General features: G+C 37.5%; 1 protein-coding gene across 2 annotated transcripts in view; it reads right to left on the bottom strand.

The window, feature by feature from the left end:
• The window catches only part of LOC138007053 (nuclear pore complex protein Nup107-like), a 68986-nt gene that overhangs the window by 42475 nt on the left and 9011 nt on the right, over nucleotides 1–17500 (bottom strand). For both annotated transcript variants that reach the window (XM_068853728.1, XM_068853729.1), the window contains exons 5-14: nucleotides 12350–12469; nucleotides 10331–10371; nucleotides 10040–10105; nucleotides 9192–9269; nucleotides 8409–8493; nucleotides 7977–8068; nucleotides 6382–6446; nucleotides 4346–4423; nucleotides 808–862; nucleotides 394–465 (exon numbers count right to left, since the gene is read on the bottom strand). In XM_068853728.1, the coding sequence (XP_068709829.1) occupies nucleotides 394–465; nucleotides 808–862; nucleotides 4346–4423; nucleotides 6382–6446; nucleotides 7977–8068; nucleotides 8409–8493; nucleotides 9192–9269; nucleotides 10040–10105; nucleotides 10331–10371; nucleotides 12350–12469 (752 nt within the window). The remainder of the gene's footprint in view (nucleotides 1–393; nucleotides 466–807; nucleotides 863–4345; nucleotides 4424–6381; nucleotides 6447–7976; nucleotides 8069–8408; nucleotides 8494–9191; nucleotides 9270–10039; nucleotides 10106–10330; nucleotides 10372–12349; nucleotides 12470–17500) is intronic.

Genomic DNA, 17500 nt, shown 5'->3' with positions numbered 1-17500 from the left:
CTAGTCTATGTGCTTACACCAAGGCAAACAATAACTCCTGTGAACAAGGCTGCAGCCAGCTGGGTTACACAAAATATTTAAGAATTATTCCATAACCCGCATAGGATACAAGTTGGCTATTACCAATCTCACATCCAACAAGGGCGAATGGAATAACTGTTTCATTAAATTCTCAACCTTCAGTTTTGAAGAAACAACTGAAAAGTGATGTGACTTCCTGGGGCCAAAAATTTTATGCTGCGCGACATTTGCAGCATTCATTTCCATGTAAGGTCAAACACAGGTATAATGGCTGGTAACAGAGATCCACTGAACCAATGAACCAATGAGGAAGCTAGAATTGCATTATCCCAGGCTGAGAATTTAATAATGACTGTTATGCAAACAGCATACCTGGCTTTGCCTCGTAGAGGCTTCCATTTCATAAAGCTTCTCTACAATTGTCTTTTCACTCCAATGCCTTCCCTAAAAAACAGTGTGCATCCATGAAAGTAAACTTTTTAAAATTTTTCTCCCCTCCTACATGGCTACAAGCCCACGCTATTTCGCTTACAACATCATCATGTCTAAGACACTAAATTATTGCATGTTGCACTAATTAGTCAGTTAATCGGTGGGGACATCTCTCTAATAAGAGCGAAAGATCTATTGCAAGTACAACAATAACAACAATTCTTGACTTTCTGTAAGACCCTTTCTCCCAGTAAACATGACCTGGAATTTAATGGTCATATGATCCAGGATTGTGAAATAGTCAAGCATGCTTTTAACATCCTTTACATTGATTAAACAGTAGTTTGCACTTACCACAAAATCTGGAAGCACAACTTCCTCATCAAAGGTTCCATTCTGAAGACGATCACTGCACAGACAAAGATAGTAAATGCCAACTTAGGGATGACTACATGTATTTGTTACAGGTTAAATTGGATTTCAGGTCAATTTGCTTCAACCTACTGTAAGTCAATTTGTTTTAACTTATGTTGAAATTGAAAGAAGTAAAGATCACTGAAAATCCAACAGTTATTAGAAAGTATGACTAAAATATTTGCAAGTAAATTGGTCCTGAAAGTGAGTGGATGAATAAATCTTTCATAAGTTGCTTAATAATAATTATGGCAGTGGTTGTTAAGTCTAGGAATTGATTTTAATGGTTACCACTCACGTTGGGGTTAGGCATACTGTGCATGATAATCAATTCTACTTTTCTATCTCAGAGCTTTTTAGAAGGACAATGTTCATGTATTGATGATTTCTCATTTTCTTATGACTTAGAACTTCTTGCTTATACAAGAACTGCTAGCCAAGAAGAGGTCAGCCCACCAGGCCCATCTAACACAGCCGTCTTGTCCTGAGAAAAAAAGCCAGCTTCCATCAAGCCTGTAGTGTCCTTCAGTGCAGGATCTGGGAGATCCAGAACGACTGGTGGGAGCACCTGGCCCAGCAGACTCAGCTGTTGGCAGACTATGGCGACTACGGAGGGTTCTACAAAGCTTTGAAAGCTGTGTATGGCCCCACCCACCAAGTCCAGAGTCCCTTGCGCATCTCCGACGGTCAGGAGTTCCTCACAGACAAGGCCTTCATCTTCACTGGCTGGTCCGAACACTTTCAAACACTCTTAAGTGCAAACCGCACTGTCCAAGACTCGGAAATTCTCCACATTCGTTGAACGCAAACACAAACGCGTTCAAAGTCAAACGCAAACTAGTTGAAGACTAGTTTGAAACACATTTCAGTGGTTTGCTTAACTCTGAGAGGTACTGTACTCTGAACGTCTGACAGCTTTGTAACACAAAAGTTCACTGAAGTTAAGCCCTATCCGACAGGATTAGTATCTGGATGGGTGACCTAAAAAATATACCTCGACCTTTGTAAGAGAAGCATAGGACCAACAATTGTATTTTAACGCTCAAAGCAAGGTACAGATTTTGTTAGCTTGCTTTATGCAAAACAAATATTGATGCAAAAGTAAATAAATATTGATACACATAGGAAGAGCAGAAGGAAGTTTTCGGGATGGTCGATTGAGAATAAAATATTTTGCCAGCAGCAACAAAATTTACGACATGAAAACATTAATTTTGAACTGTGAATATAAAAAGTTACCATCAGCAAAAAACAATTTGGGAGAGTTTTGCTATGTTCAATTTTGTTATTGTACTTTTGGCTGCACAAGTAAATCACAAAATCAAACATTGAATTCAGACATTGAATTCAGCGGGCACCATGATCAAGTTACCGCGGCGTGTGTACTCGCGAAACAGTGAAGCATCTGTGTCAAATCACGGCAAGATATCGCGTTTTTGTTTCTGCTAGTTTTCTTTTTCTTTCAAGTGTTATAAAGCTTGACAAGAAATGAGTGAATTCAACACAAAGATCACAATCGCCCAACTCTTGAGCTTGACCATTGTTTCTGCAAAGTCAAAACTTTACTCTCCAAGACGAGGTTATTTATCACCAGATAATTCCATCATTTTGGAAATAGCAGGTAATTTTGTGCTGATTTAGGGGCTCATTTTGTTGAAACTCAAGCACGCTTCCAACAGACCTGTTTATTTGCGTGACTTACGCACGCGCTGCTTACAGTGCACTACCACAAAAATCCTCCCGTATCACATTTCAACCCACGTATGCAAATTTGTTAAGGTTGAACATTATCTGTACACAACATGATAAATTTACAAAGGCTGGAAATCTCACAAAACCTTTTCCAGCAAAACATTTCTTGAAACAAACAACATATTTGCTATTAGAGGCACAAAACCGTTCCTATTTCATTGCATGTGTGAAAACAAGAGACCTAATCATGCCAAAAACAAAATTTCAGGATCAATCTCTTTCCAGAAGAGCCTTTTCCTTGAATAATGAAGCACAAAATACACAACACTTGACAAAACGTGATGAAGATGTGATGTTGTGTAATATATATACCTGGTGGGCAGACAGACGCATGCTCAGCACAAAAACATTTCTTACCTTTTTGCGTACTTTTAAAACGTTTTTTTTTTTTGCTTTATTCAGAGAGAAATTTCACTTTCCGGCAAAACTAATTTTAGCTTAGCAATGCTTAGTGCAACCAAGATTGAGTAAACCAATTGGAGAGCGAGAAATGCATTACCAAGGTTGAGAAGTTAATAATAACAGATATTCAATTTTTTTGCCAACATATCGAGTGTACAATGTAGAGAATTTGTAATCTTCTCAGTGACTTTGATCGACGGACAAAATTCAGCCAGTGATAACCCCTTTCTAAAGCGGCGATTTTTGCCCGCAGCCGGCGCTTAGCAACATCCCTGTCATACTTCTACTTTTAAATACCGCAATCAATGCCCGCTTTTAAAACCAGTCGTGCAAACGCTGGTGACATTGCTCGAAAAGTTAATATGAAAGAAAAAGCTAAAAGCGCGATAGTTCAAATGTGTTGAAGACTTGCCGGAGTGTGCTGACAGACATTACTAAAGAAATTGCACTTGGAGCTTAAAAGTTAACAGACCTTTTGGTTTTGTGCACCAGTTTTTCACCATAGCCTCCCTGCGTATCTATGCAACGACATCAAGCGTATGCAGAGGTGCGCCTTATCTGTATTCGCACCAGCAAGTTCATACTGCGAAACTCTCGATTCAATCTATGCACGCTTAAAGAAAGACGGTCCGGATTGTGCGAGAAACTCTTCACCTCTATTAAGCTAGATAAAGAGCATAAACTCCACCACTTTCTCCCGGAATATTTCGGTATTTAGTTAGAAATAGTTTTAATGATTTTTTTTTTTTACATGTAAATAAATCATATCGATTATTATGTAATTTTTTACACAATTCAGTCTGGTGACTGCCTTGTAAAATGCTGCAATAAACTATCTATCTATCTAAATCTACATTAATAATCCACAAAGGGTATTGCCCATCACCATGGATGTCAATCTCGACCCCAGAGTTCTTCTCTTGACTGAAGGAGAGAAGAGCTCTGGGGAACCCTGAAACAAAGTGTCTTCTTATAGGTTTTCGTGAAGAAGAATCAAAAGCGTCTCTAATTGGTGCATTCATGTTAGCATGAGGAGTGAGCAGGTACTGTAAGAACCCTACGGGGCGCATGTTCTCCTACATAGATTCCCAGAGGTTTGGGTCGACCCGAGGCTCTGCTGACGAGAATGCCTGGATGTTTAAAAGATTTGTAAATAAATAAGTACACAATGCGTATGCACAGTTAACGTCTAAGCGGTAAAATCATACATCAAACATATGACCACAAAAGAATCTAAAATAAGAAAGTCACAACAGAAGGAACATGTAATGCCTTGCAATGATAACATAATTTTTATTATAAGATAACAAAAATACACAAGTACCTATATAAAGAGCCAACAAGTCTCCAGGTGTAACTTTCTTGAGAAATGAGATCTTCTATATCAACTTGCCTGGAAAATCTACAGCAGACAAAAAATTAAAATATCAGCACAGAAGAAAGCTAAGAAAGGGTACAACCCATCTCTCACTTTTGTAGACTGCTTGAAGTATCCTCTTAATCTAGTAAAAAGAGTGATACATGTACAGTGTAATCAAGTAAGCAAAACGCAAAGAGATTCAGAACTACAAGCAACAAGAAAAAAGTTCAACAAAAAAATGTAAAGTACATGCACGAGTGTGTACAGTAGTAAGGGTGTCACGTCAAATCAATTGAAACCTGAGAAACTCATGGCAAATGTGCAGGAATGCAGGGATTGGGAAAGGCTTGCACCATGCGCAAATCATGCCTAAAGTAAGAAAATGTCGCATTCAAAAACTCCTAACTGGGCCCAGCATGCGTCCTAGTTGTGTAATGGGTGATAATCTGTGTATTAATTTTGTAATACGTCAAATAACAACACGAAAATTTAATATCGACTTATGTCTTTCCTTCTTTCGTGATGTTTAATTTTTGTCCCCAGGCATCTTCTGATCACTTTCAGCTTGCAAATGAGGTTCTGTCGAGCCATGACATGTGCTTCAGTTCTGTTCTTGTCATTTTCACCGGAATGAATAAAAATTCATTTGCATTTTCATTATAATGCCTCCAAAGAAAGCTCCAAAACTAGATGGTCAAGGACAAAGAAAACCTTCAAGTTTTTTTAACATCCAGCCTGCTAAGATAGCTCGCAAAAATGATAACACCGATACCGTAACGACTGAAACAAAACGAATACCTCCCTCCCCACTTTCAACTGCAAGTGCAAACGAAGACAGGAAGTTCCGTGTACGAAAGAGACGCCATGTTCTGTAAAAATGTTTTTTTCTGTGTAAACGACTTTTAGCAGAAACTACATCAAAGTAAGTTATATTTATTGTGAACAGCTCACTGAAATACGTCAATCTTACTGAAATTAAAGTTCAGTTTACCTGCTGGTTAACAGTTGTTACCACAGTTTTTAAGACAGTTCTTGAGTTCAGTTTTACAGTAACAATGTTTTTTTAAGAGTGGGACTGTGACAGGTACAGTAGCCAGGGTTACATACCATACATTCACTGTGACTAAGAAATACTAAATGAAACGAAATGTAAAAATACTGTGCTGCTACCATGGATTGCACTTATCATTTCTATTATTTTTATTCCCCATCATCTGACCCACCCTATGACTTCAATGGCCCATACTCTTACAAAATGGCCCATAACGTTTGAAAGTCGAGGCCATAGGCCCATTTAAGTATTTTGCCTTCCCAATCCCTGGGAATGAGACAGTTGATCCTACAGGACACAATATTACATGTACATGAATTTGCAGAATAATAATTAATATATGGAGTGGTAGTTCCATGTTTGTCCTCAACCTACAGTAGAATTATGTAATTAGATTAACAACTGCAGATGCATATACATGTATGGGACGTCTTATGGGTATTTTCAATGAAATCACAGTTGCCACGGTGAAACAACAGTATTAAAAGCAACGATTAACACCATGAAAAACAATTCTTGGTACATGTATAATAGTGACTATTTCACTGATAACAATAAAATTATTCATTTCAAGACAAGACAATATTGATATCTGTGAAATATGTTGGACAATAATTTTACACTAATTTACTTAAAAAAAACGGGAGCAGAAAATAAATCTGGCCACTGGATGTTTTTTTTTTTCAATCTTTTTCTTTCATAGATTTATCAACTTTTTCCTGCAGTAACTTTTTTTTAATTAGGCATGCATTCATTTAAAGTGTATCTAAAAACCCTCCTAATGTAAGTTACATGTATTGTATCAGCCAAAGAACCAACACAGCAAGTTTTCTGAACTATCAAAACTTACGGTTAACTGACCTTTTTTCACAAAATTACAATTATTGTAAATGTATCATTAATTAATGTATGTTTAAAAACAAAGCTATTGTTACAAAAAAAAACTTACTTGGTTTTCCCAGGTGTTGACTGTCTTATTAGTCTATTTAAAAGTCGGCGCTGTTCTCTACAGGCCTAACAATGAAAGTATGCAGGACATACCTTTTAGCATTGTTTTTGTCAGTGAACTGTGCCAACCACAGGAACAAAAGAATACTGTGCATTAACTTGTTAATGCATGCAGGTCAAGAAATACCATAACCACTAGAGGCTAATGTGGACTTTCAATGAATAAAAAATATAAATTGGTAATATCTGAATTTTAAATGTAAAATTCTTCAATTATTATAATAATGTACAATGGTATCTATAAATGTACATTATGAACTTTGTTAAAAATTCCTGATGGGAAAACAAAAGAAACTTTTCAATCAATAGCTGTATATATGATACAAAGTTATTTTCATTCACCTGCACATTAACGTTTCTTTCGATATTTTGCTCTTGGCTTCACCTCAAATTTGTAAATGTGATACAGATCTGCCATTCATATTCATATTGTATGTTACATTACTTTAAAACTAGTAATTTAAGATTTGAATAGAGGGCTCTGGTCACCACATTAACAACAATATAACCTTTGTTCACAATGATGAAAAATGATACCTTAAGGTCTCGGTAAAGGAAAAATAGGTGGCCGCAGAAAAATGAAATTGTTGCGCCATTATTTTTTTGTATAAGGTCAAACTACATGTAGATATCATATTAAAGCTAATAGATTGAATTATTTCGAATAAAGTTTCAGTTTTCTTGGGATTTAGTGTTGCTTTTAGTTTTGAGGCCTCAAACTCAGAATGACCAAGTCTGCTGCAGAAGTTCCCACACCTTTATTGGGGACTGAAAAACTGCACTTTGTTGCACCTTAATCTCGGATGAATGCACTCCAACACTGTGTGAGGAATCTTGGACATGTTAAGAATTACCATGCACCAAAGTCTCCAAAGACAAACGAAAAATCCCTCCCACAGTATTCGGGGGACTTGCAATCATCTATTACAACTGAAAGTTTGGAAGCGGTATCTTAAAACCTGTCAAAATAAACCCATAACTTATAATTGAGCTTGAAGTTTCATGTGCAGTTCACGGTCTGCTGAAAGCCTGAATTATGCTGAGCCAATCAGCGTTCAAGGCAATGTGCTAAGGTAGCAGATCACATGTGAAGGCTGTCAATCGACACCCAATCTTTTTATGTGTGAATATTGACATGATATGTAAATCATTTTTCGTGTGCAGATTATGGCGAGAAACAAAGAAAAGCGATTTTAGCGGTTTTAAATTAAATTTTCAGATTTTTTTAAGGGAAAGTATACTTTACAGGTCACCGATTCAAAATTTGCAAAAACAAAAATTTTAGCTCAAGACACCCAAATTTACCTTTATTGAGACCTTAAAAGGTATGTGTACATGATTGTACATGTAGTATTCATAAGCAATTTCATACAGTTTATTGCAGAATAATAATTGAAATTATTCTAAGCAAAGACTACTGGTATTACACAACAGTATCAACTCCAAAACATATTAAAAGTCGTCTTCCTCCAGGGTTTACATTACTCTACCAAACTAATGTTAGCTGATTGATTGGAAACATTTCTGATCACTTACCTTTTCATACCTGGCAACAACATCAAAAATGTGTTGTGTGTCAGGAGAGGACGTCATTGCATTCATGAATTCTTCAAACAAACTTGCACTCGCTGCAGATCATATACAGTTCCCAAAAAAATAATCATTATCAGTATTAAGTCTCTCAAAACTAATGGGTGTAAAGGTCTGAACCACAATGTCTGAACAGTAAGTACATGAAACTGCCATAAAAATAGAAGTGTATGCAAACACAAGTGAACTGTTACTGAATGTTTGAAGGCTATTCTGAACTGTAATCTTTACAAACAGCGATAAAATGGTCAGAAAATTAGAAAAAACGTAAAATGTATGATTTATAACATACAGGTCTCTTGAAGATGTATGATTAAGAAAAGAGGCCAAATTACAAGTACAGGTACACATGAAGGTATGTGTACAGTATATCCTAACCTGCAAGCAAAGGGTCCTTCACTGTAAGCATACTAACATTTCCAGTTAACTGAGTTAAATCCTCAGTACTTTTCAGTGCAAAATCCTGGTGAATAAACCAAACAACGTTTTTGTATTTCAGATCTATATCATGCAGTAGTAAGCTAAGGAAGCACAATCTTTGATCAGTAAAGACCTGTACATGTATTAAAGGTACATTAAATACTCTTGAAGTGATCGTAAGCATGCAAATAGCTTTTGCAAATGTGTAGACAATCAATAAAAATTATTGAAATATAATTCTGCTAATTACATTTCAAAAAAATAACTGCAACTGAGAAAAATTTAAATATAGGAGATATATACAGTACTGCTGTACATGTAAATAATTTTTCCTTGTGGATAAAGGTTACCCAGTGTTATACATTTAAACAAAGAATGGAAATTTTTTTGGATGAATTCGGCTACATACATAGTACGTACATGTAAGTGAGTGTTGAGTTTCAGTCTCTTCCTGATTAAAGGTGTTTTGAAAACTAAACCATCCTTTGGTAAAATTAATTTGACTCCAGTTAGTAGAACTGTACAGTAGGTAAGGAAAACATTTCACAAAAATGGAGTCAGCTTAAATGTTCTTATTTTGGTCTCTTTTTTCTAATTAAAACCATCAAATGCTGAAATGGAGCTAACTCCATCTAAGCCAAACTTTTTCCTTAGCTACATGAACGTGGAGGTACACCAAAAATAATGCCACGTAATGTTTATTTTTATTGTTAATTTCTTAAAAATTATTAGAATTGTTACCTCTGTATGTGGAGTAAGGGGTTCATTAGGAATCAAAGGTTGACTTGATCCACTGGTCTCCATGAAGGACAATGAACCCTGTCAAAAGCAAATGATTCAACAAATTCATAATTCTCGAAGAATACAGGAATAACAAGCAAGAATACATAATTGATTCTATACATTGTAGATAGAGTTGTACACTGTCTAGTGGTGTGCCAATGTCAATAATTCGCATACCACACAGTTACATTATTATTGTAACTGTTATCATGTTATTATTATAGTTTAGAAAAGTCCTAAATAAATGCGCACTGATTGGCTAAAAATCGTGTTTCTATAACTCGATGGAGACACAGAACTACGCTGTAGCACAAGCTGTTGACGTAGTGATGGCGCGAGCAAAGACAATTTACATTAATTTTTGATAATTAGAGTTAACAAGTTGTTTTCCTTTTTCTCGTCATGTTGTTTTCTGAAAGAAATAGAAAACACGTACTCCGTGTTTCTATCGAGTTATAGAAACACTCGTGAAAGTTTGGGAGAACTCGAAAAAGCTGTTTCTTGTTCTCCCAAACTTTCACTCGTGTTTCTATAACTCGATAGAAACACGGTACGTTTTCCATTTCATAAACATCAATCAGCTTGTACATGTAGTATTATTTCTAACCACGACTGTGCAAAACAGGACTTAAATTACAGTCAACATGACTAAAGAACACTAATTTCACCCACAACAAAAGGAAAATAATTATCTTAATAAAATGGGCAGGCTTAAAACATCTTTCAACACTACAGTACATTTAAGAAAAAATATCATTTTGCCTTATTTTTTGGATTGTTGCTCTTCAATATTAACATTTTTTTACCAGTATGGATATGGGTGGTGGTTTAGAAGAGAGTGGTCCAGGACCTTCACTGAGATAGGAACCATGCTGCAAGGAGAAAAACAAACAGTACAACACACAAGTAACTGAGTCTTTGAATGTGAGGGTAATGTAAATTATGAAACACAGCTGCCATCAATACATGCATTGTAACAGTTTGTATACAGGAGTAAAACTAAAACTTCTTGACAAGTAAAATACTTAAATAATTATAGTTCTGTATCTAATAAGAGCTTCAGAACCCTATGAAACACAACACAGTAGAGTTAATACCTCCGATGTCAAGTCAAATTCAGTTTCTGATAATGCAGTACCTGAAAAATTACATGTAATTAAAAAAAAAGGCAAGAGATTAGTGGGTGCTACCAAAACTAAGACCCTCAAAGACCTAAGACTTAGTTTTTGGTAGACGGAGTATGAAAACTAAGACCAGGTCTTAGATTTCAAAGTACAAAAACTAAGACCCCTTGTAAACAGGAAATTACCAGAAAGAAACCCAGGAAAACTTACCACTAGTCAGAGATTTGGGCGCTGGATGTTTTCTACGTGGTTTGGCAGTGGCTATTCGTATGGGACCTGTACACCGACCGTTATTTGCTATTCATATGGGAGTCTCCTTAGAATGATTATTACAGGTTCTAACAACACAGCAACGCAACATATGAACAACATAGCCACGCAGTTATTGAAAGCTAACCATTTTAAAATGGGTGCTTGGACTTAAATACTGTTTATCAGCGCTATTTGAAATAAGTGCAGGCAGGTCAGAGACAAATATTTGTTAGATTCAAATGTGTGTTACAGTTACCTGCACCCCTGACGCCACTGTCTAGTGTTACTCGTTGTTTGCACAGGCAGATGCACAAAGAACTATAATTCGCATTTAATTTTTGGTGTCTTTCTGAAGACAATGTCTCCAAACTTGAAAAAACTGGCCAATTTCCGGGTAAGTGTAATACGATCGCTAAATCATCATTGGATTGCTCAACTAGGTTTCAGTAATTGTAATAATTTTCAATCATATTTTGCCAATTTTATTCCGATTCCTACCTTCAAAGCCAGACATAGGAAATATCTGTAAGTTTGTTTATTTTATCCTTTACATGTATTCTATTTGTTCTTTCGCTTAGTATTTTTGTAATCTATAAAAATTGCCTTTTAGTCAAACCATCTAAACATACTTCAACCCGGATCAATCAACTCAGATGCGTTCAAAGGTCTCATGTCTGCATGAGAGCTTAACCCTGATTACTAAAATACAGGTAGTGTCCCTAACCTTACACGAACGCTAACCATTCATAATAAGCTGAGCATTTAGCCCTAAAAAATGAAAATTATTGTTCACATGCAATATATAATTGATTGTCTCTGGTAGCATCAGAGACAACAATCCATCATAATAATCTCAAAATGATTTCTTTATTTTATTTTATTTAACAATTATTCACCGAAGTCGAGGTGATTATCGGTGAATATTCACTGACAATCACTGAGCCTGAGGCGAATAATTGTTTTAGTATAAATGCACTGGTGATTATTTCAAAAAAGAGAAAAAAAAACATTTCAACGCGAAATCGTTTTCACTTGCAGTGGCAAAATGACCACTGGCAGCCATTTCTTCCACAGAGGGGATTATCGGCTGATAATCCGAGATAGTGAGCCAATGAGAGAGTGCGATCACCTGTGTATTTATACTAAACATAATTATTAATTAATTACAAAAAGATATTAAAATAATTATGTCAAAATGGGAAGTGTTCTGAAAAAATTTAATCAGTTTTAAAAAAAATGAACTTTTCAACCAAAAACAATATCCAGCACCCAAATCTCTGACTAGCGGTAAGTGTTCTCGAGTTTCTTTCCCATGATTTCCTTTGTTTACAAGGGGTCTTCAATAGTTTTCATACTACGAAATAATAATAATAAATTTTAGGCAATACCATGCAATGCCATGCAATGCAATACATGTACCATCTCAAGTGATTATTTTCAGCTGATTTTTTGGGTTGCTCAAAACTACATGTAGCCAACACTTTGCAAGTTGTCTTCTTGTCATGTGTTTATTAGTATATTAGTAACTCTATCAGTTGTTGTTGATAATGTCATCTGTTGTTCAGTCATGATCAGATATCAGTTCATAGAGGAAGTTTCCATTGTATTAATCTTGGAACAGAGCCACCTAGAAAATCAACATCAAAATATCCGTTACTACACATAAAACCTGATTTGATGACCCAAGAGTACATGTATAATAATTTCTGGCATTTTAACAAAATTAATGTAAACACAGACCGATAGATGGTTGAGGTGGTTGACGCAGTGGAGATGGAGTGTTGGCTTTCCTCAACAGAGATGAAGCTGTGTGTAATGGCATCCGTGGAGTGGCCATGGCTTCATCCAAAAGATGAAGTGCTACATGTGTGTCAAGAGAAAAACTTTTCCCACATCTACGTCTCACTGAATTCTTTAATATACAATAATTGGCCTTAACTTTACTCGGCTTTCAGTGTTTGCATGTATTGGCACATTGCAATTTACATGTACATGACTGTATTGTACACACTTTTGCTTTTTTAAAGAAAGTACAGTATTTACAATTGCCTTGGGCTTGCCTGAATTTTTCTCTCCTGAGTCGTCTTTTGAAGCTAAATTTTGTCTAGTTTTGGTAGATAAAAATGCGAATTAGAATAGATTTAGATAATGCTTTGATGAACTACACGATGTTTTTGAAGTTCATTTTTTAATAAAGACAATACAAGTCATGTTTCGGATGAGACATCATAAAATGAAAACATGCAATAAATATTATAACAAAGTATTAACTTTAAAGCAATATCCTACTTTGTGCTGCTACGAAGCCTTAGATTTAGATAAGCATTTAAGAATACAAACAAGCGAAATTTACACAACATTTCGATTTCACCATGACATCATTTTCAAGTGACAAAAAAATCTTTAAGCTGACTAATTTGTAATTATGGTGTGAGGTGATAGGAATGATGAGCATATAGTGCTGTAACATTATACATGTATGTACATGCATGTTAAGTACTGTACAGGGCTGCAAATAACAGTCAGTCCTCAGATATTGGCAGAACAAAATTTACTCATGTCCGACCAAAGCCTACTGTGGTCAGACGTAATGCGCAGACATTTTTAAGACAAAAAACCGTTTTCTTCAGTCACGTACATACAATGTAACTTAGGTCCTTTGCTTCACTCCCTAAAGGTAGCATGTATGTGTATAATTTTTTTTTTAATAGCAAAATGTTTATTTTTATTCATCTTTTTTCGATTGTATACCATTTTCACTGTCAATAAAACCACTGACTGCCTTCGCGATACTAAGTTATGGGAAGCCAGATTTGGCAAAGGCAGAAGGTCGTAAGACAGAGATAGGGGAAAGATGCAAGCGTCGCCAAAGGGGAGGTGGGAGGGGCAAAAAATTCCACACTGGACCAGAATGGCGTAACTTGGCGAAAGAGACCCAAAACCAGAGAAGGTTTGCATAAATAGGCAAATGAGTTCCCTGGGGACTTGAATAGCATTGTCTCCTAATCCCTGTGTTGCATGCAGGCTAAATCTGTGACTATTTTGACAGTGAAAATAGTATACCATTTTCACTGTCAATACAACCACTGACTGCTGTCACGATACTAAGTTATGGGAAGCGAGATTTTGTCACCGCCTTCCGCTCTAAAGCAATCGAAACGGGAAACAAAAGACACACCGCAACAAGGATTTTAATAATACTCTCCACAAAACTCAGAAAATAAATAACTCCTCTCAAGATCATATAACCTTAATTTCCTTGGCTATCGCCACCTCTTCTTTATCCCCTACCAATTTGAGAAGCAACGGCTAAAATGAGGGATCAAGCAACAGAGGTCGGGTTTGCCGCAGGACAGTACTAAATCTGGACGCTCTTTCGTCTAATTTGTCCCTGGCGACGTCAACCAATTGCTAAAGAGCTGGAAAGGCCACAAATTCCTGATGGATGCACCAAATGCTGACGTAGAAGAGACAAAGCAGAATCAACAGATCCAGCGCCGTGTAACTGGCAGATAGCCGCAAGCTCTTTTTTTAAGGAGGCTAAGTCATCTCCAGCGCTCTCCTGAAGAAAAGGCAAGAAAGTGAATGTAAAAATTACATGAGCGAAAGCTCCAATAATTCTCTTTTAAACAATAAGCACGGAACAAACACACGAAAAAACTCGTATGAAGCTGTACGGAAACACGACTGAACTTCACGCCAAACAGGTTACCCCATTCTTTGTAAAGTTAACACACCACCCAACTCTCTCTCAGGTCGAACACACAACCAAACTCTTTTTCAAGTTGAACACACAACCAAACTCCACTCTCAGGTGGAAAGCAGGACCAAACTCTTTTTCTGGTCAAACAGAGGCCCAGACTCTTTTTCAGGTCGCACCCACGACCAGACTCTTTCCCAGGTCAAACACACAACCAAACTCTTTCTAAAGTCGAACACACGACCAAACTCTTCCTCAGGTCGAACACACAACTAAACTCTCTCTAAGGTCGAACACACGACCAAACTATTTTCTCAGGTCGAACACACGACCAAACTATTTCTCAGGTCGAACACACAACGAAGCTCTTTCTAAGGTTGAACACACGACCAAACTCTTTCAAAGGTCAAACACACGACCAAACTCTTCCTCAGGTCGAACACACGACCAAACTCTTCCTCAGGTCGAACACACAATCAAACTCTTCCTCAGGTCAAACACAAGACCAAACTCTTTCTCAGGTCGAACACACGACCAAACTCTTTCTCAGGTCGAACACACGATCAAACTCTTTCTCAGGTCAAACACACAACCAAACTCTTTCTCAGGTCGAACACACAACCAAACTCTTTCTCAGGTCGAACACACAACCAAACTCTTTCTCAGGTCGAACACACGATTAAACTCTTTCTCAGGTCGAACACACGATCAAACTCTTTCTCAGGTCGAACACACGGCCAAATTCTTTCTCAGGTCGACCACAAGACCAAACTCTTTCTCAGGTTGAACACACGACCAAACTATTTCTGAGGTCGAACACACAAAGGGGGCAAAGTGAATGCAATAGTGAAAACCAAACAACTACAGACAGAAACGAGCGGGACGACACCACAGAGTGACACATAAATGGCAAAACTTGGCAAAGCACGTGGTACACATTGGTTTACATTGTAGACATGTAAACTAAGGGCCTGGGCCATTAGAGTGAAAAACACAACCTCACCAACCTGAACTCGGGCAGCCCCGGCACCTGGTGGCGCTTGAGATTGTTGTGCTTGGGCTGAAGTTGTTGTTTTTTAAGCTTGAACCCATTGGTCCTGTACTAGCGGCTGTCCTTGTCCTGGGCCCTGAACTAGTATACAGTTAGCCAAAGCTTCAGCATTAGGTTCCACGGGAACAGCCATAATGAAGTGCTGCAGTTTCGGCAACGCGAGACTCAAAGTTCAAAGCAAAAAATTTCACACTGGACCAGAACGGCGTAATTTGGCGAAAGAGACCGAAAACCAGAGAAGGTTTGCATAAATAGGCAAATGAGTTCCTTGGGGACTTGAATAGCATTGTCTCCTAATCCCTGAGGTGTTACAAGGATACCGGTGTTGCACGCAGGCTAAATCCCTGGCTATCTCGACAGTGAAAATATTGCTTGTTTTTCAGAGAATGCAGATTAATATGAGCTATCTTAACATTGCCATCGTTTGTCTTCTTCTCTTATACACCACTGGTTCTGGTAACTATCAGGTCCAGTGTTAGTCTCTATGCCATGAATGAGCTGAATCACAGGTCTAAAAGTCAAAGTAGAATTGCTATAAAAGGCAGTAGCAAAAGTAGACCTTTTGACCCTTATGGTAGTGTGTAGTTGTGTTTGCCATTTTGTGAGATGAAGGCATCGTAGGGATGATTCGCAACATGGTGCGAATTGATGACAACAACAATCCAAAATAACACCAGGAAAAATTGACCCCTCGCTTAACTCACAAAAGTCACCTTGGTGATGAAATTCCATGAGTAAGAATGCAAGAGAGCCATAATAAACCAAAACTTCTGCAGAGCCACAGCCCTTGACCAGCCACCATTAAAGATACTTTGTGTTGTTGTTCAGAAATGAAAATATTGTTAAACAAGGCATTGCGATCAATTGGTTCTGATATTCCCCCAGCAGGAGATGGCAGCTGGGTTGGGTAAAGTACAGTACACGACTCTTGTCACATCAAAGTGACTTTAACATAAATTTATGCATACAAATAAACTAGGCAATGCACCTCACTCATTGCAGCAATGAACAATGTGTATTTATTACAATGTAGATTTAAAATCCTTTTTTTAATGAAACAGTAAAATTAATTCATTACTCAAGTATTCAGAATCATCTTTCTGACAAGCTGGGTTGGGAACAGCACAGCCATTCTCCAACGGTAAGCGTGTGGGACGGTCGATCACCAAAAGAGATGCCATGCTGATGAAGCCCAAAAAGGCCAAAACAGCTGTCCATGGCTGCCAATTTACCCAAGTGAGATGGCAATGCGCATGCATGCATGATGTATTGGCTACACCGGGTTGATGTTATGGTGTGTTCACCTTGTTTGTTTTGTTTCTTTTCCACTAAACATTTTGGACAATAAAAATCGCACAATGCCAGATTTACAGTACCATTCAAAAGTAACTTGACAGTCTCTTTCAAGACTCAATCCTCAATCCTCGCGAGAATCAAGGATTGAGGATTGAGGAACGACAATCAAGAATCGAGTCAAGAATCGAGTCAAAGGAATCAAGAATTTAATGAGCTGACTGATTAATTTTGTTGACAGACTAATGGCACAAACGCAACTGGGAATACGAGTAAAAGAAAAGCCTGCCAAAGTTGGTCGGAGAATGTTGTTCGGGAGTGATGCAGAAAATGGAGCGAGTTTAGCCCTGTTTCAAATCCAGTTGCTGAAATTGGGAAAAAATCACAACGCACAACACTAATCTGTGCCATTGCGGAGGAGATAATTATTCTGTGGCCGTATTATCGAAGCATACTCAACAATCACACGGATTGTAAACAGTCTGCGACACTATCTGACTGGCGTGGTATTTCAAGTTTACTCCATACATGTAGAAAAGAAAGAGAAGAAAAAAGTGGGTTGCCCTTGCTCAACTGAAGCAGGCACACTGGAAGCCCACCAAATACTCGGCTGTGTGTTCGAGGTAATTGCCAGACAATGACTTCAAAGTGAAGTTTTCAGATCTAACTCGGGTTTGTGTCTTTCCAACTGTCTATACTCTGGCCGTACAGTCTGTAGAAGACAGTGTAAAACCATCTGAAAGCGAGCGAAGCAAAAGGTAGCCTGCGAACGCAGACGTATTTCCGGCGGTCGTTTCTCTCCCCCAAAAGAAGAGAAACGACCACTGGAAATACGTTTGAGTTCGCA

Source organism: Montipora foliosa, chromosome 6, assembly GCF_036669935.1.
Source record: "Montipora foliosa isolate CH-2021 chromosome 6, ASM3666993v2, whole genome shotgun sequence".
NCBI classification, from domain to species: domain Eukaryota; kingdom Metazoa; phylum Cnidaria; class Anthozoa; order Scleractinia; family Acroporidae; genus Montipora; species Montipora foliosa.
Note: the sequence above shows the minus strand (reverse complement) of the source record. Positions and strands in the feature narration are given on the sequence as shown.